This window comes from Hypoxylon fragiforme (genome assembly GCF_022984875.1).
Source record: "Hypoxylon fragiforme strain CBS 206.31 chromosome Unknown GGS25scaffold_4, whole genome shotgun sequence".
Taxonomy (NCBI): domain Eukaryota; kingdom Fungi; phylum Ascomycota; class Sordariomycetes; order Xylariales; family Hypoxylaceae; genus Hypoxylon; species Hypoxylon fragiforme.
Genome location: NW_026054759.1, coordinates 801277 through 821344, shown reverse-complemented (window position 1 = coordinate 821344; position 20068 = coordinate 801277). Strand labels below are relative to the sequence as shown.

At 49.3% G+C, this 20068-nt stretch overlaps 7 protein-coding genes across 7 annotated transcripts; 4 read left to right on the top strand and 3 right to left on the bottom strand.

The window, feature by feature from the left end:
- Window positions 1-1575: 1575 nt before the first annotated feature.
- GGS25DRAFT_485223 (putative multicopper oxidase) lies at window positions 1576-4435 on the top strand. Its single transcript, XM_049260529.1, has 2 exons — window positions 1576-2559; window positions 2642-4435. The coding sequence occupies exons 1-2, from the start codon at window positions 1884-1886 to the stop codon at window positions 4078-4080; spliced, it is 2115 nt and encodes a 704-aa protein (XP_049117518.1). The 5' UTR covers window positions 1576-1883; the 3' UTR covers window positions 4081-4435.
- A 416-nt stretch (window positions 4436-4851) lies between these two features.
- On the bottom strand, window positions 4852-5902 carry GGS25DRAFT_220113 (glutaredoxin). The gene is made up of 2 exons (XM_049256947.1): window positions 5114-5902; window positions 4852-5041 (listed from the first exon to the last, which is right to left on the bottom strand). The coding sequence occupies exons 1-2, from the start codon at window positions 5810-5812 to the stop codon at window positions 4961-4963; spliced, it is 780 nt and encodes a 259-aa protein (XP_049117517.1). The 5' UTR covers window positions 5813-5902; the 3' UTR covers window positions 4852-4960.
- Window positions 5903-6393: 491 nt separating this feature from the next.
- GGS25DRAFT_485220 (uncharacterized protein) lies at window positions 6394-8180 on the bottom strand. The gene is made up of 2 exons (XM_049260528.1): window positions 7437-8180; window positions 6394-7380 (listed from the first exon to the last, which is right to left on the bottom strand). The coding sequence occupies exons 1-2, from the start codon at window positions 7942-7944 to the stop codon at window positions 6791-6793; spliced, it is 1098 nt and encodes a 365-aa protein (XP_049117516.1). The 5' UTR covers window positions 7945-8180; the 3' UTR covers window positions 6394-6790.
- A 416-nt stretch (window positions 8181-8596) lies between these two features.
- GGS25DRAFT_485218 (uncharacterized protein) lies at window positions 8597-12289 on the top strand. The gene is made up of 5 exons (XM_049260527.1): window positions 8597-9610; window positions 9667-9741; window positions 9791-11618; window positions 11681-12055; window positions 12152-12289. The coding sequence occupies exons 1-4, from the start codon at window positions 9299-9301 to the stop codon at window positions 11803-11805; spliced, it is 2340 nt and encodes a 779-aa protein (XP_049117515.1). The 5' UTR covers window positions 8597-9298; the 3' UTR covers window positions 11806-12055; window positions 12152-12289.
- Window positions 12290-13737: 1448 nt separating this feature from the next.
- Window positions 13738-15286, top strand: GGS25DRAFT_485213 (uncharacterized protein). The gene is made up of 3 exons (XM_049260526.1): window positions 13738-13955; window positions 14082-14197; window positions 14457-15286. The coding sequence occupies exons 2-3, from the start codon at window positions 14123-14125 to the stop codon at window positions 14661-14663; spliced, it is 282 nt and encodes a 93-aa protein (XP_049117514.1). The 5' UTR covers window positions 13738-13955; window positions 14082-14122; the 3' UTR covers window positions 14664-15286.
- Window positions 15287-16424: 1138 nt separating this feature from the next.
- Window positions 16425-18644, top strand: GGS25DRAFT_220006 (cytosolic Fe-S cluster assembly factor nar-1). The gene has a single exon (XM_049256946.1). It carries the CDS (start codon window positions 16727-16729, stop codon window positions 18560-18562), a length of 1836 nt encoding a protein of 611 aa, XP_049117513.1. The 5' UTR covers window positions 16425-16726; the 3' UTR covers window positions 18563-18644.
- Window positions 18046-19903, bottom strand: GGS25DRAFT_485211 (uncharacterized protein). Its single transcript, XM_049260525.1, has 2 exons — window positions 19548-19903; window positions 18046-19474 (listed from the first exon to the last, which is right to left on the bottom strand). The coding sequence occupies exons 1-2, from the start codon at window positions 19736-19738 to the stop codon at window positions 18727-18729; spliced, it is 939 nt and encodes a 312-aa protein (XP_049117512.1). The 5' UTR covers window positions 19739-19903; the 3' UTR covers window positions 18046-18726.
- Window positions 19904-20068: the final 165 nt, after the last annotated feature.

Here is a 20068-nt window from a genome sequence, read left to right as displayed (position 1 = left end):
AGATATATTGGAGATGATGCTCTATTTCTTGGTAAGCAGATGCTTTGCTACTCTGACTTGCGCTACGTTGGCGATGTAAGCAATGCAAGTGGCACAGGTACAAATGTTGAAAAAATAGCTAAAAGGAGAAAGGAGAAAGGAGAAGGAGAAGAGTAGAAAGAGAGACAGAAAGGGAAAAAAGAATTGGGCAAGTTACATTTTAATGGTAGGTGAAATCACGAATGAGGGGGATCACGAGCAGGATTGCTTATAGTGCAACGGTTCATACGTACTATGTATATGAAGTGATGAGGTAGTTGCTACATATGTAATGCTAATATTTGATAAATGGCAAGGTTTCTCTTAACATCCCTCGATCGCAATATGAGAGAGTGAAGAAGAACAAGAAGGGAATGTATGAGAAGTTGGTGAGGTTTGTAAGAGAGAAGGTTGTGGTTTGTTAGGTAAGATCGAGAACGTTAAAAAGTTCAAGAGTCGAAAGAATTGCGACGTTAAAGCAAGCGCCTCGGGGGTTTCCTCGATGATAGAGAACATTGAAGACCAAGCACTAAACCAAAAATGGATGGTGGGGGAGTGAATGTTGCACTTGAATCGGCTTAGGGTCGTAAAAGAAGCATGAAATTGACCAGTCGCACATTCTAGCCATACAGGACCCAGTATTCAAGCTTACATATCATGGATAGATATAAGTACTACATATATGTACTACTAGTAGTTACATGTACCTACCTAACCTAGGTATGTATGGGATATAGGCACATGTACCTAGTACTAATCAAGTGTGAGTCACTCGACCGCATATAAATACATAACTACATGGATATCCAGTCGTCATGACAGTACGTACGGTTGCTGCCTACATTGAATGGGTACCTTTGGTACAACTTCAATATTGCAAGTGAGATCATTAAAATATTGAACGGACTTTAGCCGTTATTGCCGGGTTCAAATACTTTTTGCTGTTTATCGGTTGATTTGAATCATGATATTTATTCATGTTGATATTAACACACACATATATATACATAGCAGTGCCTACCTAGGTACTATCTCACTTCCTCTCATACGACGTACCTAGTAGTATATACTATATATAAGTAGGTATGTATCCAATGCACATACATACCTAATGTACGGTTGGTATTACAGCCACTTATTACAAAACTAACCTCATATCTTCGAGACGAGTCACTCGTAACACCCCAATAACTACATGAATAGGTAAAGGGAAGACGTCCGGCTTCCGAGGCGGGCCGTGCCGAACCTTTAATCAAGCAACGGGCGCCGAGAAGGATCGGGGCCGTTCACCGGACAAACAATACATTAAAGCTGCCCATCTTTTGCCTAAGCGGTACTCCGAACGAATGGCGCATGTATGCGTACCTACTACCTACATACATTATGATACATACCTACATGTATGGCAAGCTACATAAGTACTATGTACCTCCTCTAGAACATCTAGTCTGGACCTGCATCCTTCAAGATCTGATCCAATCAGATCGACGGTTACTTCCGAGGGTCAAAGTAGGTAGCTAACCTAGATAAATAGACTAATCTAGGGTAGGCAGGTACCAAGTGCTTGATAGTAGATTGATCGTCGCAAACGGCTTTGCGCCTTGCTGTATACCACCTCGACTATTTCACTTACCTCCATTAACTAGTACTCTTACGAAGTTTTCTTGAGCTATAAGCTTACTTCACTGGAGTCTTGTCTTGTTTCTAGAAATGATCCATTCCAATGCATTCCTATAAAGTATATCTTTAGTAGCGATCGACGCTGACATGAACCCCTAATAATAACTTTCTATAATACTATAAGGTAGTCAGGAAGCGGCAATAACAAAGAATTCATTGTTAGATGTTTTCGGCGTTATGTAACGATGACTAGCTACTTCCCGGTACAGGCCTTATCGCCGACGGAGAATCGTCGCGATGAGGTAGAAACTCGAGGCCCTGGTGTTGGCAATAGCGAAGATGAATGGAGTCATAGTGAGGAAGACGACATAGATGAGCAAGCTGGCTTATTCTCATCGAGGCAACGTAACGTCGGGCAACGCCAACGCCGACCATATTGGCCAATTTGTGTTTTCGCTTTCGCCTGCGTCGGTACGATTTTCTGTCTCGCATGGTTAGCACTATCTGTAGACATTTCCGGGATTTCTAGCCCATCCTCTTCCAAGGAGACACCTAGCGTGCCTCTTCGACGTCCAGATGAAGACTACATACTGGACAAGAACTGGGATTTCGCAGCTCCCAGGCAGTTACGGACGTATAATTGGACTATCATTGATATAGAAGGTGACCCAGATGGCGTCCGCAAAGACATGATGACAATCAATGGCCAGTTCCCGGGCCCCCTGATCGAGGTGAACGAGGGCGATATCATACAAGTCAACGTACATAACAGGGCTTCCAACGCCACTACCATCCACTGGCACGGCATTTTTCAAAACGGCACAAACTGGATGGATGGAGCTGCGGGCGTGACTCAATGCCCCATCGCCTCTGGGGGTTCGTACAGCTACAAGTTCAACGTAACTGGCCAAGCTGGTACATGTAAGTATTGTGCCATCAGTATTCTAAGAAAAATGTAATTTTATATCCCATCACGACCACAATGCTGATTCATATCCTGCAGATTTCTACCACGGCCACCAGGGGGTACAAGCCCTCAGCGGACTCGTAGGGCCACTCGTAATCCACAGCCGAGATGAAGCAGCGCACCAACCCATCCGCTATTCGTCTGACCGCGTAGTCCTGCTCCAGGACTGGTACTACGACTCCAGCGATGGGCTAATGCGCGACGTCCTATCTCCGGGCGTCGAGGACGCGCCGGTGCCCAACACGGCCTTGCTGAACGGCGTGAACCGAGCTGACTGCTCGAGCCATCCCACTCGGCTATGCTCGAATGCGGATAATAAGCCTTTCCCAAGTCTAGACCTAGCCCCTTACCAAGGCCACAGACTGCGGTTCCTGAATGTCGGGGGCTTCGCCTGGTTCCAGGTCGCCGTAGATGAACATGATTCTCTGCCGGTCATTGAGGTGGATGGCACCACCGTCGAGCCCACCAACACGTCTTCACTGGTAATCGCTCCTGGGCAGCGGTATAGCGCAGTATTAACCACCGACCAACAAAGCAAAGAGGCTTTCTGGCTTCGAGCCCGGATGATCAAGTCCTGCTTCGCAACTCAGACTCTACCCGAAGACGGCATCGACGAGGCAAAAGCCATCATACGCTACCACGTCCCTTCGGCAAGACACGGGGACCACGCACCCCCACCCCTACCCACCACAGCTTCTAAACTCGAATACCTCCCAACCTGCAAAGACATGTCCTCCACAACCTCCTTCTCCCCCTCCCCAGCACTCCCAGCACCAGCCCACGCCGACCACTCCTGGCACCTGCGCGTGAACCTCGCGATCGGCGACTGGCGCCTCCAACGCGGCGTCATGAACTCCTCCTCCCTCCGCCCGAACCTGGAATCGCCCACACTCCACCGCATCGTCGACGGCCTCTCCCAAACCAACGACTCCTTCACGCCGCCCGGGATCCTCAGCACCGCCTTCGACCCAACCTCCGAGCTCGTCGTCTCCAACAGCAACAACGGCGCCCCCGAGACCGTCGACATCGTCCTGCAGAACATGGACGAGAACAGCCACCCCTTCCACCTGCACGGCGCGCAGACCTGGGTCCTCGCCTCCGGGCACGGCTACTTCCCAGGTTACGAGGCCCTCGGGTTTCAGCCCGACGGCAAGGGACTGCTCCCCCCAATAACCACCACCATCATCGCCAACCCCCTAAAACGCGACACCGCCACCGCCGAAGGCTTCGGATGGGTGCTCCTCCGCTTCGTCGCCGACAACCCGGGGATCTGGCTCTTCCACTGCCACGTGCTGTGGCACTCGGAGGCGGGGATGGGGATGCTGTTCCTGTCGCGCGTGGAGGAGATGCGGGGGTGGGAGATCCCCGGGGACGCGAGGGCGTTGTGCGAGGTTCCCGGGGAGGAGCTAGGGAAGGGGGCGGTGCCGGGGGATGAGGAGTTTGTTGGTTTTCACGGTGATGATGAGAGTAGGTAGGGATTTGGGGGGTGAGGGAGGAGTGTATAGATATATCTTGGGATGGTTCGTCATATACGTACAAGAAAACATACATACATAGTTAATAGCTTGGTTGTGTTAACTGCCTCAATGTGCCTGTACATAACACGAAATAAAATCTCCCAAAGGGGGATTATTATAACGACTCAGACCTTCGACAAATTGAAACGCGGCCGTCTTAACATAGCCAGACTAAAAGCCATAAGCTCCCCTATGGTAATAAAAGCCATAGTCATACAGTATTTAGAATAGGTACTCTGAAAGACGATAGCAACACATCGACGATACCTAGGATCTAGGCACCTAGATAAGGTACTCAAACACACCACTTCACAGCCCACAACTCCTAGTTCACACTTCAGAGACATGCACAGTACCTAAGCATGGCCATCCACAAACTGACTTGGTTTAATTCATTGGTATTTTAATCCTGCACTGCGACGAGAAACTATATCCGGGGTTTCTTTTATAAAAAAAACGCCGTGATATCCCACCAGCATTACGCCCTTTATGCCCGAACCCCCCATATTTCCTTGCCCTGTGAAGGAGAAGAAACGTCGAGTTACGCAAAATAACCGCGGAATGTAAGTAAGGTCTACCTAGGAATGAAAGGACTCCCCAGGGGAGGGGGTCCCCTAACATATGGAACTCAGCCCACACCAGAGTTTGGGTTGCCCGATTAGATTACCACGGTTCTTCGTAGGCATTGCCGTGAATCACATAAATCGTAGCCATCCATTCGCACATAGAATCAAGTAAGAACAGCGGTGGTATCGTATGCTATCTTAGTCGCGGGGCTCCTTTTTTCTCCTTTTTTCTTCTTTTAATTCTTTTTTTTCATGAATATTCAACATCTGTATTATGCCGCCGCAGTACCTTCCTCCTTAGGGACACTGAATTTCTTGAAGTAATCAGGATCATTCTCCAACTCCTCCTTGACCTATACCAAACCGTCCTTATTAGCATATTTGCGTAAAAGCAAAGTAACTACGGATGTATGGAAGACACTTACAATATCCAGTCCGCCTACAAGTTCACCCGATACCCATAACTGGGGGTATGTGGGCCAATCCGCAAACTTCTTCAGGCCTTGGCGCACATCGTCGTCGGCTAGGATGTTAAAGAATCCGTACTTAACGCTGCGCTCACGCAGGATCGCCACCATTTGGCGAGAGAATCCACACTGCGGGGCACTGGGGGTGCCCTTCATGAACAGCATGACGGGGGCAGCGTTGACGAGTCCCTCAAGTCTCTTATGCATATCCTCTTCCGGTGTGAGTTGGTCTTCCTCGCTCTTCCCGTTTATTTCCGGGCCAGTCTCAGCATTGCTGGCAATCGCGGTGGTGCCGTTGGGCTTGGAGGAAGTGGTGGAGGAGGAGGTATGGGTCTCGATGGCTTTGCGGACCAGGGCGGGGTTGCTACCGCTAACAGTCTCAACGACTTGGTCGTTGCGCTGGAGGACGACGTAAGGCACGGCGACTACATCGTAAGTCTCGGATACGTCGCTTAAATCCTCAGCGTTGATGGACACCCAGCTTGAGTCTGAAGTGTCTTTTTGTTCCTCGGCTAGAGCCTTAATGACAGCTGCCATCTGCGCACAAGGGGCAGCCCATGGCGCGTGGAAATAAATGATGAGAAGTGTGGTCTTAGGTAGAGAGCCGATGTGAGCTTGCCACTCGTCGATGGTGGTAATATCTTTTACCACAGCCATCTCTCTTGTGGGGTTGGTAGGAATAGAAATTGGAATTCTTAAGGCTCTGGAAGAGAATCTTGGGTTTCTTTCGAGTTAGACACTGGAGTAGGCGTAGTTATCGATATCGATAGCGAAAAAAAAAAGGAGGAAATAATAAAGAATATTCCAAGTGACGATATCGACGAGTGAACTGAAGAGATGGAGAGTACCTCCAGTAAATACGCCGGTTGCCGGATGGCTTGTCAAGTTCAAGGCAAGGTGCAGCAGATGTGGGTTTTGGACGGCAACAAATGGAGTCAGTCCAATGGAGGGGCAGTTGATTACCACTTTAAAAAAAAAGATCTTATCAATCAACTTCGTCGAAACTTCGGCAACCTATTGCGTCATTTTTTTAGTGACTAAGATGATGAGAGTTCTGGGGTTGACCCACTTGACAGCTGGTCACTTTCGGAACCACAACATTGATGGTCGAACGTTACCTAGTAATGTTATGTACCCTAGGTAGTATGTACTGTATGCATGTGCCTACTGTACATACATAGTAGTACATAGTAGCTATCTCGAATCACCTCCCCCTTTACTTAACGAACTTTATGCATAACGTGAAGCTCGCCTTTCATTTTAATGTTGATGTCCCATCTCTTAAGTAGTACTACTATATAAGCACATCCTAAGTTAACATTATATGGAAGTCAGCTCATTGTTATTTACAGCCAGTTCGCTTCTAGACATAAGTGATCCTGCATGTTTCCAGTCAAAGCAAATCTGAATCCGGCCAGTTGTCGAAATGCTGAGATACCATCCATTATCGCTAGGTGTCTTTACTTTGATATCACTCATAAAGACCACAAATAGCCTGGAACCTTCCCAACCTAACATTTGATATAACGCACAAAATATCACCCATGACTCCTCAAACGCCTCCTACATCCAGGATCTCGTATAAATCAGCGTTGTGGCATTTCATTATACCATTGCAAGTCTTATCAGATATATTTAATCTGTGAGTTGGCTGACACTAGCCGCCGTAGCCTGCGACCCGTTGACATGGGCCTGGTTATCTTCTGTCGATGCTTGAGCTTCATCCTTCTTGGAAAGTTGAGCCTTGGCTTCAGCTTCGAGAACCAGTTCGCGTCGTTGCCACCAGCCATCTTCGATCTGGATGACTTGGTCTAACAGCGTCTCCTTCTCCAGCCATTCCTGCCGATATGCCTCCTCCATTTCCTTGCACCGTCGCTTTAATGAATCGCGGTCCTTCTTTGTCCACTTGAGTTCTCCAACACAAAGTCTGTATAGTGACTTGATGCTCATATTTAACTCCTGGGGGGAAAAGCCCTGATGTTCTGTCAGTTGCGTGAAGAAATCAGCCATGTCCGAAGCAGTATCACCGTCATCCACAGCGTCGTCCTGGCCGGCAGCGTGAGATTGAGGTGTCTTAATAATAATCTTTAATTTTCCAGACTTCGGGCCGGACTGTGTCTGCATAGACTTGGGTACTGGGTCAGAGGGTCGTAATGCTTCGGTTTCATGGACAGTTCGCATGTGCTTCGCCAGTGCATCGGATCTAGTGAAAGCGCGATCGCATTCTAGAGGTGTGGTTAGATATTACCGTCCAAAGATTTGGGGGGATTGGTAGGCTCACCTGGAAGGTAACAATAAAACGGCTTCTCTCGCGTATGGCTGCGCATGTGCGCCTTCAGGGCATACCCGCTGGCGTGTGGCATGCTCTTCCTGGAACAGCCATTCCACTCGCAAGTGTATTTCTTTTGGCGACTCTCGATGTGATCGTTGTGTATGTGGTCGACCAGCCTGTCCATATTTCCCAGGTCACCTGCTCGGCAACCATCCCAAGCACACACCGTGACTTGCTCCTGAAATTCATCCTCATCGAGCTTAGCATTGATTGGAGAATTTGGGATTTCGCCTGAAGTGTCCGACGAGATGTCACCGTCCAGGTCGCGATCCGACTCTTGCTCTGGCTCAGGTTCAACATGGACGGCAGATGAGGCTCTGGATATGTCGCCTAGCTTCTGTCGCTTTGAGGGGGGTGGTGCTGGCTCGTCGACAATGGTATCGTCGAAATCATTATCAGCTTCAGGCGAGTCAGACGACAAGGAGCTTATCGACGAAGAATCCGATAGTAGAACCATTTTTGGTTCGTACCTTAGGTAGGGATGGTAGGTGGTTGAAAGTCGAAGGTCGCAACCAAGGCACAAAAACGCGAAGAATATCGAACAAGGAGAGACGGTATGACGTTTGGTGGAAAGGGTATTTAATTGTGTCCATCCAATGTTGATCTTGTGTCGCGATGCTTAGATTAAGGTGAAGAATATATTGGGATTTGAAGATGGAAAGAGTATTAAAAGATGAAGATGAAGATGAAGATGGAAGTAGTTAAGTGAGATGTGAAGAAAGGAATTTGGTGGTCATGACAGACTTAGCTGACTTAGACGGCAAACAATTGGTGACTTTAGGTGTTAAACCACCTAATTAACTCAAACGTTAAATTATTTGATGCTTCCTGCCGCGCGCAAGGGCAGCCGCGTTGTGTTGGATGATATGATGCGAATAAAAGGTACAACTATGTAAAAGATACTGTATGTATTGGATTGTTTGGGGATGAATAGGATATTATGTGCCTAAAGGCGTTTACTAGCTCAAGTACAGTATATATACTGTGTATGAGTATGCATGTAACGCGTGAGTATCAGCGCCGTGAATGTAGGTATGAATGCATTTATAGATTATATGTATATAGGTAGGGTAATACATGCAATCAACTAGGTACAGCTCAGTACCAACGTTGAAGCTGACTACTTCGTACTACTGTAGGTACACCTTACTTCCTATGGTTTACTGGCATTTGGATGTAGAGAAAAGGAAAAAGGCGACCCCGAGGACCGGGCTCGAAACGAAACACAGCCCACTTTCTTTCGTAATGGCCAACGATTGCCCAGCATTTGGCTAGCAATTGTTCGCCAGGCACGAATCGAAACTACTGGGCTGCAGTGGGCTACAGTGGGCTCTACAGTGGGCTTTGCTGCTACGTATCGATAAATTGGAACTCTTCAAAGGCTTCAACCTTCTCTCTCTTCCTTCTCTGACATGCTCAATGTTTGTCAATCCCCTACATTCACATTCGCATTCAAGATAAATTTCCATAAACTTCATCTCGGAAATTCATAGTATAGCTGTCTAAGTTTGTACAGGCTTGAAGCTTCTGGGTCTTCATACCTACTTGCTTACCTACCTCTCTATCTGCCTACCTAGTACTTAGTACTAAAGGGACCAAAGGGTGCTATCTATTCTAGGTACCTGGTTGTTGCTGTGACATCACCCCCACCCAGTCCAGCTCTGGTTTTATTCTCAACTTGTTCTTGTCATTTTCATCTTGACACTTTCAACCAGATTTCTTTCTCTTTATTTTTTTTCATTTTATTTATTCTTACACAATTCGACCACGAAAGACGGGTCTCCTTGAACATACACACACATACACTCGAAATGGCTTCGCTGAATCTTTCTATAAATGGTCCCTCGATCAAGAGTAGCTACCAAGGAGTCATCAATGCCCCTGCTCCGCCGTCGGGCAGCTCTTCTACTTACGGTCAATGGGCTCTCTTCTACGTGCAAGCTCCTTTAGCAAATGCCTTCCAAGATAGTGGGAATAAGGAGAGTGTCCTGAAGGTCCAATCTACTGGATCTGGTGAACTAGAAGAACTTATCGAAGATTTTAATGAAGGTCGCATCCAATTCGCCTTCCTGAAGATCAAGGATCCAAATACTGGCCTACCTAAACATGCCTTGATTGCATGGGTTTGTTTTTCCCCCTTTCGAACTTGGGTTATCATAATTTGGCTAACAGTTTGCAGTGCGGCGGTGGCGTTCCTGAGAGAACGAAAGGTTACTTCACCAGTCATTTGAACGCTGTTTCTAAAATCCTCCATGTGCGTAAACTGAACGTTAGCATTGAAGCCTGATACTGACTTGATATAGGGATACCACGTACAAATTACCGCTCGCTCCGACACCGACATTGAACCTGCAAACATTCTCCAGAAAATATCTGATGCTTCTGGTGCCAAATATACAGCTGGTGGGAGTGCGCCTGTGCACACTGGAGGGGCCCCCCCACCGGTAAAATCGAAGCCCGTTTTCTCCACCACGACTTCGTCTAGCTCTTTCAACCCCATAGTCGCTGCGCGAAACGCAAGCTTGAGACAAAAAGATGATGATGGCTGGGGAGATGCACCGCAGGTTTCTCGGTCCGAAATCCAGAAGGTCGAATCGGCATACAAACCGACCAAGGTCAATATGGCCGAGTTGACAAGCCAGAGGCAAGAGCCTTCAAGATTTAATGGCTCAAGTCAACAAGACGATAGGCCTAGGGACGTGATTGGAGGTGGTTACCAGCCGGTTGGGAAAGTTGATATTGCTGCTATTCGAGCTGCGGCTAGAGAAAAGAAAGATGATCGACCAACGCCCGTCAAGGGCTCTTATGAGCCAGTAGGCAAAGTAGACATTGCTGCTATCCGAGCTAAGGCTCAGAAGCCTGCCGACTCCGAGCCTGAACCCGAGGCCGAACAGCCGAAATCTCTGGCAGAGCGAAGCGCAGCATTCCACCAGGCCGAACGCATTACGGAGCTTCCCAAGCCCAAGGTTGCTAAGAAATGGGGAGGCGCGTCGACATTCACAGGCACCAAGGCACCGACTCCTACAGCCGCGGGCCTTGGAAGTCCTTCACCGGCAGCCGGAGCTCCTCCCGTTGGATCTGCTAGCCGAACCTTTGCTGACCAAGGAGGAAAGACCCCGGCTCAGATTTGGGCCGAGAAGAAGGCCCAGCAAGGTGGTGGTTCCGCCGCTGGGAAGCCTGCAACTTCTCCTGTTACAGCACAGAAGAGTGGAGGAGCAGGATGGCAGAGCGGCTACACGGGCAAGAGCTGGGCTCCGGTTAATCCCGCAGGATACAGCCGTGGCCTATCAGGGCAGAAGACTGGCGAGACTGAGACTAGCCAAGAACCTCCAGCGTCCCCGGCAGGAAGTGTCGGTGCTCTACGCGACCGCTTCAAGGAGGCACAGCCTATTGCTGCCCGAGCTCCGTCGGCACCTAAGATTCCTTCACCTGCTGACGAAAACGACCGAGCACCGCCGCCACCTCCTTTGGCTTCTCGACCTTCGGACGGTGCTCCTACGGGAGGATTTGCACTTCCTGGTATGCCTCCTCGCCCACCACCGGTTACGGACGAGGAGGAGGAGCCCGAACGGGACACTTCCCCCATTCGTATGGCGGTGCCCGTTCCTCGCGGACCCGAACCCGAGTTCGAACCAGCACAAGAGCCTCCCCGATCTCTCCCAGTTCGCCAAATTGAGCAGGAACTTCCGAGAGAGGAAGATCTGCCAAGAGAAGAGGAGGCTTACGATCCCCGCGCTGCTGCCACTGCGGTTGCCGAGTCTCAGTTTGGCCATGCACCAGTGGCCGAGGCGGCAGCGGCTTCAAGCGGCGGCAGACGTGCGTTGATCCAATATGACTACGAGAAGGCCGAGGACAACGAGTTGGAGCTGCGAGAAGGCGAATACGTCACCAACATCGAGATGGTAGACGAAGATTGGTGGATGGGTACTAACTCGCAAGGCGAGTCGGGATTATTCCCTAGCAATTACGTTGAACTTGTCGAAGATGAGGCGGAGGAAGCTCCGCCTGCCCCTGCCCCTGCCCCGGCAGCTGGCCACGCCGCTCCTCCGCCTCCCCCGGCGGCTGAGCCGGAGGCGGCAACTGGTCAGACGGCAACAGCCCAATATGACTACGAGGCTGCTGAGGACAACGGTAAGCAACCTTATCCAAAACTAATATACCCCAGATGACGGTAGAACTAACGAGAATCGTAGAACTGAGCTTCCCTGAAGGAGCTACAGTCACCAATGTGGAGTTCCCTGACGAGGACTGGTGGTTCGGTCACTACAAGGGGGATTCCGGTCTTTTCCCCGCCAACTATGTGCAACTGGATCAGTGATCTACCATCTGGCCTCCATCAAACATGCCCACCTCAAAAAGGCGGTAGCAGAGTAAGCAGTTAATTTGGAGTATCTAGACCAGACCAAAATGAGTAGTCTGACTATAACGTGGAGACGTGAAACGAAGAGTTTGTCTTTATTTTTGTACCTAGGTAGTTGAACGAGAAAACAAAAGTGTCTTATGGTAGTGAAGAGAGTCACTTCGGCTTGTCTATATTATAAAGGAAAGGGTCTTCGGGAGCCGAGACTCTTGGCAATTAACTTATCAGCCCTATGATGTGCTTTTGGTGTTTCATGGCATCTGCCGTGTTGCGATTAGAGCACGGTGCTTAGATCTGGACTTACAGATACATATGATGTAACTATCGTGATGAGGTCTGAGTGTACCTAGACACAAGAGTACCTGGAGATTGCCAAGTCTAAGAAAATTGTAATTAATGTTGAAAATTGAACATTGAGCATTGAACAAAAAGCGGGTATATGTCTTGATGCTACATAGTTAACATTGAGAATCGACCAAAATTAAATAGCCGCTGCTACTATATATACAAGGTATATGCTAACTATTGGAGCGTCGTTAACTTCAATAGCTCGAGGCGGGCTAGGCCGCTAACCTTGGCAGCTGCCAGCCTGCGTTGCGGCTGATATTCAATTATCATAACTATCCCTTGTAAGGCAGTTATGTTGGCTGGGCTGTTGCTGCTGGGTTTAGAACTTAGAAGTTAGAACTGACAGGCCACAACATCCCAGTATGGTCGGGTATATCGGCCATTTTAGCGCGAACTATTATTATTACTATTATTATTACAATCATTGAATGATTTCTTTTTTACGGAGTATGGAATCGGCATTGGGAACTTTTAAGATGGCTGAGGCTTGTGGGGACGGTTACACATCGCACAGTCGATAAAATATTTCCCATACGTGGCTGATGGGAGATGGCAGGGAGGCCGCCAATGGGATATGCCGAATCCCATATGGAAATGGTCATCTACATGCGCTGCCGTACGACACCTCAAACATTTTGTTCTCAGAATATAGCGGTCTAGGTAGTAGTTGGATGCTATGCGATGCGCTGTTCAACTACTAACCTTACTACGCTAGTAGATAGCTACATGTATGTATGTATGTATGTATGTATGTATGTTGATGGTGGTCACTTTAGCCAAGATTCAAGTATAACATCTCGAATCAGCGTACGTTCAGAGTGGAAGGAAGAATTATATGTATGTACATGTAGTTATCTCAAGTCGCAAGAAGGGGGATCTTGTGCAACTAGCGCTGGGACGAATTCACGAATGAAGAAGGGCCCCCCCAAACTTGGGGCTTGTGAATAAGGGGGCTGATGAAGTTTCAACGTTGAATCAATGATTGATATTCAGTTCATGCCATGTGACGCGTTCCGAGGCAAAATACATGATGGCAGGCCAACATCTGGTGTATCATTGATGTACATATTTTCAGTATTTCAGTTTATGTACATCCGGCTGAGCCACTTTGCATTGCGTGCCGGATTGCCGCAGCAGCTACATGTGTGTACGGTAAAACGCACTATGTACCTTGCCAGCTATGTAAGGTGAGCATTGGAATTTGGGGAATTTGGGGAGCATTAAAGTACATGTAGGTACCAAAATATCCATTTAAATGTACCCATACTTGACTGTACCCATACAATGGCCGTTATCCGAAACAACAAAAGATGCGCCGGAAATAGTACAACAGCACACTTGCAATAGCTAACCAATTGTAGCTTATGGGGTACATTGCGCCTCCCTGAAACTCAATAGAGAAAGAAGGAGCGCCAGATTAATGTTGTAACCACAGGTACATGCGCTAAAAGTTACATAACAGGCATGTACGAAGTACAATGTACAATTACAATACATAGTATGTACTGTCAGTACCTGCCCATATGCAGGTCTGCCGCATTGAACTCTTTTTACATATGTATTTGACCCACCGCCTTTCTTCCTCGTTCGTGTTCTTGGTTCTTGATCTCAATAATTATTATTAACTTAACTCTTCTCATCGTCACCTTTCAACTTTCGTTAATTTCGACCTTGCAACAACACAAGTTCGTACTATTTTGTCCGCCTACTTCTGAGAAGTGAGCAAAGAAACTACCCATCTCGACAAAAACAAAGCCAAAGTACGTATTTCGCATCGGTAAAATTAATGGGACTCAATTGAGCGGTTCTCGAGCTTGCGCATTTTTGAACAAGCTTCCTTTCCCTACCGCTAGATCTCTTGGCTAACTCTTAGCTAATCGTCGCAGACACTCTCAATCAATACCGTCGATCCTGTCAATCCTTCTCGATGGCCAGCAACGAGTATTACGGCCAGCAGCACCCTCAACAGGGCTATGGCGGCTACCCGCAACAGCCTCAGCCGGTACGTTCAATCGAAATGAACTGCTTCACCATTGCCATATGGGAAGCATCGCAAACACTGCCAAGATCGCATCCTGCATCCTATCATGCCACCCACCCCTTGCCTGTACCTCATGATTTCTAAACTACCGAGCTACCACATAATCCCATATTAGCTAATTATACGTCAACCACCAACCGCGACGCGACGCGCGCATCCATCTATTCACTCTAGTTTTTACCTTTTCTTCTTCTTAAAAGGCTAACTTGATGATGAATAGGCTTACGGTCCTCCTCCCGGCCAGTACTACCCGCCACAAGGCCAGCCGCAAATGCAATACCAGCAGCAACCTCCCCCACAAGAGCGCAAGTCAGGCGGTGGTGGCTGTCTTAAGGGGTGTCTAGCTGCGCTGTGCTGCTGCTTCGTGTGCGAGGAAGGATGCGAATGCTGCGCCGACTGCTGCGAGTGCTGCTTTGAGATGTGTTAAGGTGGATGGATGGACCTCCAGAAACCCATGCGATGATGTGGCCATAAGGAAATAGGATGGCAAATCGGTGGCCTTTTGGGGATTTGGGTTGCGTAAGAGGGAGAGCCGAATAATACTATTCAGGTCGACTCGCACTTCGAAAACGCGCTCCAAAAAACGCAAACAACAAGGATACTCAACAGGAGAGTAATGGGGGGTTTTGAGGATGGCATTGTGACTTTACGATACTACCTGGCGTCTTCCCTACGGACGTACAGGCTTATTTCAGTTCAGGGGATTAAAACTGGTTTTCAAGATTAGTTTCTGACGATACTGTACGATGAGCTTCTTTGGCTTCACGACATAGGGGCGAAGCAGAGGTCTCGTTCGCCTTATACGAAATTTCTTCTGTTGCAAACCGTGTTATTTTTCTGTTGACTGCAGTGACAATGACAACTCTTGACAATTTCGAGGTGCTAGCCCTGGAGGCTTTAATTACCGTAATTAGAGCTAATAGCCTACATAAGTAGTTAGGTATTGTACCTAGCATACTAGGTAGTAGTGTGCTAAGGGTCCGTGGATATCAATCTGGCAAGCCGGTTCAAGTAATTAATGGTGGACGTATTCGAGTTAAGACTCCAGAGGGCAAAGTATATTTGTTCTGTTATAGTTACTTTGCAACGTCCTTTAATAATGCCTTTTCCCGGCGCCATTTTCTTTACAATATGTTTCGTTACCTTGGGGACGCGATGCATGCGATTCATGCGCGATACACCACTGAATGGACGGACCAAAGACCCCATGAACAGTGCAACGTGCTACTAAAAATAGCAGACCATATATATATTTTAAGAGAGCATTGACTGGTTGGTTGGTTGGTTGGTTGGTTGGTTAGTTGGTTGGTGGTCAGTCACATGTGAAATTGTGAATAACTTCAAATTTTCTACGCAGCTTGTGAGTGTAAGCTTCATCGTTCAGAAGTAAGGTTAGCATTAATGGTGAGTTACTAGGTAGTTACATAAGGACTCGAAAGTGTAGGCACTGCCTTGCCAGGTGAGTGACAACTTGAAGGCTCGGCTCGGACGACTACGTCACCTGTCTCTTCTTTTTTTTTCTTTTTTTCTTTTTTTCTTCCCGTCCGTCGCCGTTCGCAATACCCACATTTATGTACAGTACAGTACATAAGCACTTTCCAGCAAGTTACGGACCTTCAACATTAATAATTTTAGTGCATACATAGTTACCTCTAGTAGTACTGCATAAGCATAACTACAACGTACATCCATGGATATCTAGCTAGTGTAGCCCCACAGTGTACGGTAGTATTAGAGGGGTCCCCCCCCCCCCGCCCTCCAAAGAATGCCGCCACCCGACCAATACTACGGAGCCGATTTCGCATGACAGAAATGAAAAAAAAAATCGCCCGCGGAAGAAAGAAAGAAAGAAAGAAAGAACAAACCAAACCTATGTATTGACCTAACTTACCTAAGGGATGTGCTACATGTGATTAATTATAGTATTGTATTGTATTGTATTTCAAAGCAGCATTACCTTGGAACTGCTCAACTTTTTCTCGCGCGCACATAACTCAAACTCGGCCTAGGAACCTACAGTATTAACCAATCCTATTATCAATCTTGGCTTTGGAGACGTTCTTACCTACGTATTCACATACGATACGATTCACAAATTCTGTCTGGACTCCCTACAACCATCGATTAACCACATTCAAAAGAAACACACCATAACCTAGCCGTTTTCTCACTTTCGACGGTTACCGTTTCTACCCATCTAACCTAATCCCTAAAGATCCGAAGTACAAGCAAGGCAAGAAAGTTATTAAAAAGTACCTTCGTTACTACCCTACGCAGGCGCCGAACCTCGATTTCTATCGAACTTTTTTCTACCCTACTGCCTATTTAGGTCTTTATATACGAATTTCTATAGAATATCTATCCTGCGAGTATAACAAGAGAACAACAATCGAGAGCGAGACACGATTTCCAGAGGCCTAGTCGGAGCCCCCGACTTTCCCTCCATTCCTCTCTCGTCGCCTTCCCTACCAACCGCGCGCACGGAACACAATGTCAGCAATTCTCTCAGCCGACGACCTGAACGACTTCATCTCGCCAGGCGTAGCCTGCATCAAGCCTGTCGAGACCCTCCCCGCTGCTCCTCCGCAGAACTACTCCTCAAACGATCTCGAGCACGAAGTTATTCTCGACGGCCAACAAGCATCGCAGGGACAAAATGGCAATGAACCAGCACAGATCTCGTTGACAGACTGCCTCGCATGCTCCGGATGCGTGACCTCCGCCGAGGCCGTGCTCGTCAGCCTACAAAGCCATGCAGAGCTGCTATCCGTTCTCGACGGCGCGCCAGCTTTGCGCGTGGTACCACAACCACAAATCAATGGCCACGTCAACGGCAATGGAGTAGTTGAGAAGGAGAATTTCAAAGTCGAAGGTCTCGAGAACCCGGATGCAAAGCTCTTCGTCGCCAGTGTATCGCCACAGACGCGCGCAAGTCTAGCGGCTGTTGCTGGTGTGAGCGAGCGCGATGCCGGACGTATGATTGAGCAACTGCTTATGGGTACCGAGGGCCTGCGCACGAGTGGAAAGTGGAACAACGGGTTTACGTGGGTGGTTGATACGAACGCGGGGCGAGAAGCGTGTTTAGTGCTCGGTGCGGAGGAAGCGTTAAACTCCAGTAGCACCAGTGTCGCAAAGCCCATCTTAACATCAAGTTGTCCTGGGTGGGTATGCTACGCAGAAAAGACACACCCGTATGTGTTGCCGCACATATCGCGCGTCAAGTCGCCGCAGGCTGTCACAGGCACGCTGCTCAAGACTACGCTGAGCCGAATTCTGGGGATTTCTCCGGACCGTATATGGCATCTCGCCGTCATGCCATGCTTCGACAAGAAACTGGAAGCGAGCCGCGAAGAGCTGACGGATGCGGTATGGAATGGTAGTGGCCAGCCTGGTCGGGGCGTACGAGATGTAGACTGTGTGATCACGAGCAAAGAGATCCTCATGTTGACGGAGTCGCGGAACATTGATTTCTTCAGCCTCCCCAGAATCCCCATCCCCACAGTCCAACAGACTTCCTTCCCCGATCCCATTATCCGCCGGTTCCTGTTTCCTCCACGCTCAAGAAGCGGGTGCCCAGACCCTCTGGCAGGCACTTCAGGCGGTAACCTGTACTACACGCTACAGTATGTGGCGGCGCGACATCCCGGGTCCCGCATTGAGAACATACGGGGCCGCAATGCCGATGTTGTAGAGTACACCGTGAGATCTGCAGCGGGTGATCCCATCTTCAAAGCAGCGCGGTACTACGGGTTCCGGAACATACAGAACCTCGTACGGAAGCTTCGACCGGCAAGACCGTCACGAATGCCAGGAGCTGCGCGCAAGGCAGTGGGAAGTAAAGCGGCCGGGTTGGAGTACGCATATGTTGAGGTCATGGCGTGTCCCGGAGGCTGTACAAACGGCGGGGGTCAGGTCAAGGTAGACGATCCCATTGTGCTGGAGAGGAGAAGGGTTTCGGAGGCAGGAACGAAACCCGGGCCTCAGGAGCAGAAGCTATGGCTTGCGCAGGTGGATGAGGCGTACTTCTCAGCCGAGGACTCAGAATCGGACTTATCAGAGTCCGAGGGGGGCAAGACCTCCGCGAGGCTAGAAAACGGGGCTGTGAATGGAGATAAGAGCCGGAGTGACGAAGTAGGTGGCATTTCCCCTTCGTACATTTTTGATATCCTGGCGCACTGGGCGGCCATAACGGACATAGGGGTAGATAAACTAGCGTACACGAGCTACCGGGAGGTGATGAGCGACGTCGGCAAGGACAAGGCGTCGGGCGGCAACGCCACGGAAAGGGTGGTGCAACTAGCCGGCAAGATCGGCGGCGGGTGGTAGCCCTTGTTACTGGCGAAATCTACCGTAGGTAGCTAAGCTAGTTAGGTCCTCCACGGGCTAGTCCGGTAAAAATTAAGAATTAAACAATTAAGTAACCAATATTCCTCATAGTAGTTGACTTTTCTTTCTTTCTTTGTTTCATTGTGTTAGGCGAGACGAGGCCTTCAGCCACCTCTCGCCCCACGCTTCGCAAACCCAAAACCACCTCTTCCAGATCCGTCAGGGCCACGAGGGGCACGGACGACTTGGTCCTCCTCCCGCGGGGTCGAGCGTCGCGACAGCGGTGCTCCGCCATCGTGGTTGTTATTGTTGTAGCTCCCTCCTCTTCGCTCGAACTGGAGTCCGGGCTTGGACGAGTAGTTCGGGTCGTAGAGTTCCCGCCCACCACCACCGGTGCTAGACTGGCTGCCCGGACGCTGGTTGTTGTTGTTGTTGTCTCGATCTCGATCTCGATCTCCGCGGCTCTCGTTGCGTCTGTGCGGTGCCCCGCCCCCTCTCCCTCCTCTCCCCCCTCTGCCTCGTGGCCCACGGCCATCGGCGGAGCGTAAGGGGGGTGTTACGGCGCCGGGCGTAGAAGTGCCGGAGGATGGGTTCGAGTTGCCCCATCCTGTGCCTAGTCCCGTGCCGGCAGTTGCGTTGTTGGGGGTGGTGGTGGTGCCGAAGATCTTGGCTCGGGCCTCGTCGTACCGACGCTGCTTCTCCTCGCGCTCGCGCTGGCGCTTGGCGAGCATCTCCTCGGGGGAGAGCTGGGGCGCCTTCTTAGACTCGTCGTCTTCGTCGTCGTCGGCACCGCCCGCAGAAGGGTCCGGCGCGGGCTTGCGGCTGAGAACCTTGACGGCGGGCTTGAAGCCGGTTGCGAGGGGCGGGTCGGAGCGGGCGGCGAGGTAGTGGAATGTGTCCAGGGGTGCTTCGCTAGGGAGGGGGGGAGGTGTTAGTTTCTACCCAATTATATTGGGTTGGTGGAGGGGGGAACCAAAAGACATACGCTGACTCCCAGAGCTTACGGTTGGATTCGGCATGCTTTGCAAGACGTTCTGCTTTGCTCATGGGCTGTGGTTGTCGTGCTGGTGGTGGTAATGGTTGTCTTGTTTCTTCAGCTGAGGCGGCCTTGTCAGCTTGCACCTCCCAGTCATCTTCCCATGCATCTGGGACGTTGGGTGTTGTTCGTCGTGCCATTGTGACTTTGTTTTGCTGGTTGGGTATGATAGATTGTAATTTAATAGTCCAAGAAATGTCTAAAAACTCAGATGCTGTGGCTTCTTGGCGGTCAGAAGAGAAAAGTAGTTATGTTTAAGGAAACACCGTCGCGTTGTAAAGTGTAAGTAGGGGCTTATAAAGTTTCCGGGCGTGGAAGAAAGGGAGGGGAGATTTTCGCGAACCGAGACATACCCACTGAAGTACCCAAGTACCTCGAAATAAAAAATCAACGTGGGGTTACAGTGCATTAGTGTGCGGCTTACCTAACGTGGACCGCCTGAGCAATTCTGGTTTGGCCAATGAGGTTGT

Coding starts and splice junctions, on each gene's coding strand:
- GGS25DRAFT_485223 (XM_049260529.1), top strand. CDS start 1,884: ATGACTAGCTACTTCCCGGTACAGGCCTTATCGCCGACGGAGAATCGT. Junction 2,560..2,641: donor AACTGGCCAAGCTGGTACAT/GTAAGTATTGTG, acceptor CATATCCTGCAG/ATTTCTACCACGGCCACCAG.
- GGS25DRAFT_485220 (XM_049260528.1), bottom strand. CDS start 7,944: ATGGTTCTACTATCGGATTCTTCGTCGATAAGCTCCTTGTCGTCTGAC. Junction 7,381..7,436: donor GTTTTATTGTTACCTTCCAG/GTGAGCCTACCA, acceptor CCACACCTCTAG/AATGCGATCGCGCTTTCACT.
- GGS25DRAFT_220113 (XM_049256947.1), bottom strand. CDS start 5,812: ATGGCTGTGGTAAAAGATATTACCACCATCGACGAGTGGCAAGCTCAC. Junction 5,042..5,113: donor TTGTAGGCGGACTGGATATT/GTAAGTGTCTTC, acceptor GGTTTGGTATAG/GTCAAGGAGGAGTTGGAGAA.
- GGS25DRAFT_485218 (XM_049260527.1), top strand. CDS start 9,299: ATGGCTTCGCTGAATCTTTCTATAAATGGTCCCTCGATCAAGAGTAGC. Junction 9,742..9,790: donor CTGTTTCTAAAATCCTCCAT/GTGCGTAAACTG, acceptor GACTTGATATAG/GGATACCACGTACAAATTAC. Junction 11,619..11,680: donor CGAGGCTGCTGAGGACAACG/GTAAGCAACCTT, acceptor CGAGAATCGTAG/AACTGAGCTTCCCTGAAGGA.
- GGS25DRAFT_220006 (XM_049256946.1), top strand. CDS start 16,727: ATGTCAGCAATTCTCTCAGCCGACGACCTGAACGACTTCATCTCGCCA.
- GGS25DRAFT_485211 (XM_049260525.1), bottom strand. CDS start 19,738: ATGGCACGACGAACAACACCCAACGTCCCAGATGCATGGGAAGATGAC. Junction 19,475..19,547: donor CGTAAGCTCTGGGAGTCAGC/GTATGTCTTTTG, acceptor CCCCCTCCCTAG/CGAAGCACCCCTGGACACAT.
- GGS25DRAFT_485213 (XM_049260526.1), top strand. CDS start 14,123: ATGGCCAGCAACGAGTATTACGGCCAGCAGCACCCTCAACAGGGCTAT. Junction 14,198..14,456: donor ACCCGCAACAGCCTCAGCCG/GTACGTTCAATC, acceptor GATGATGAATAG/GCTTACGGTCCTCCTCCCGG.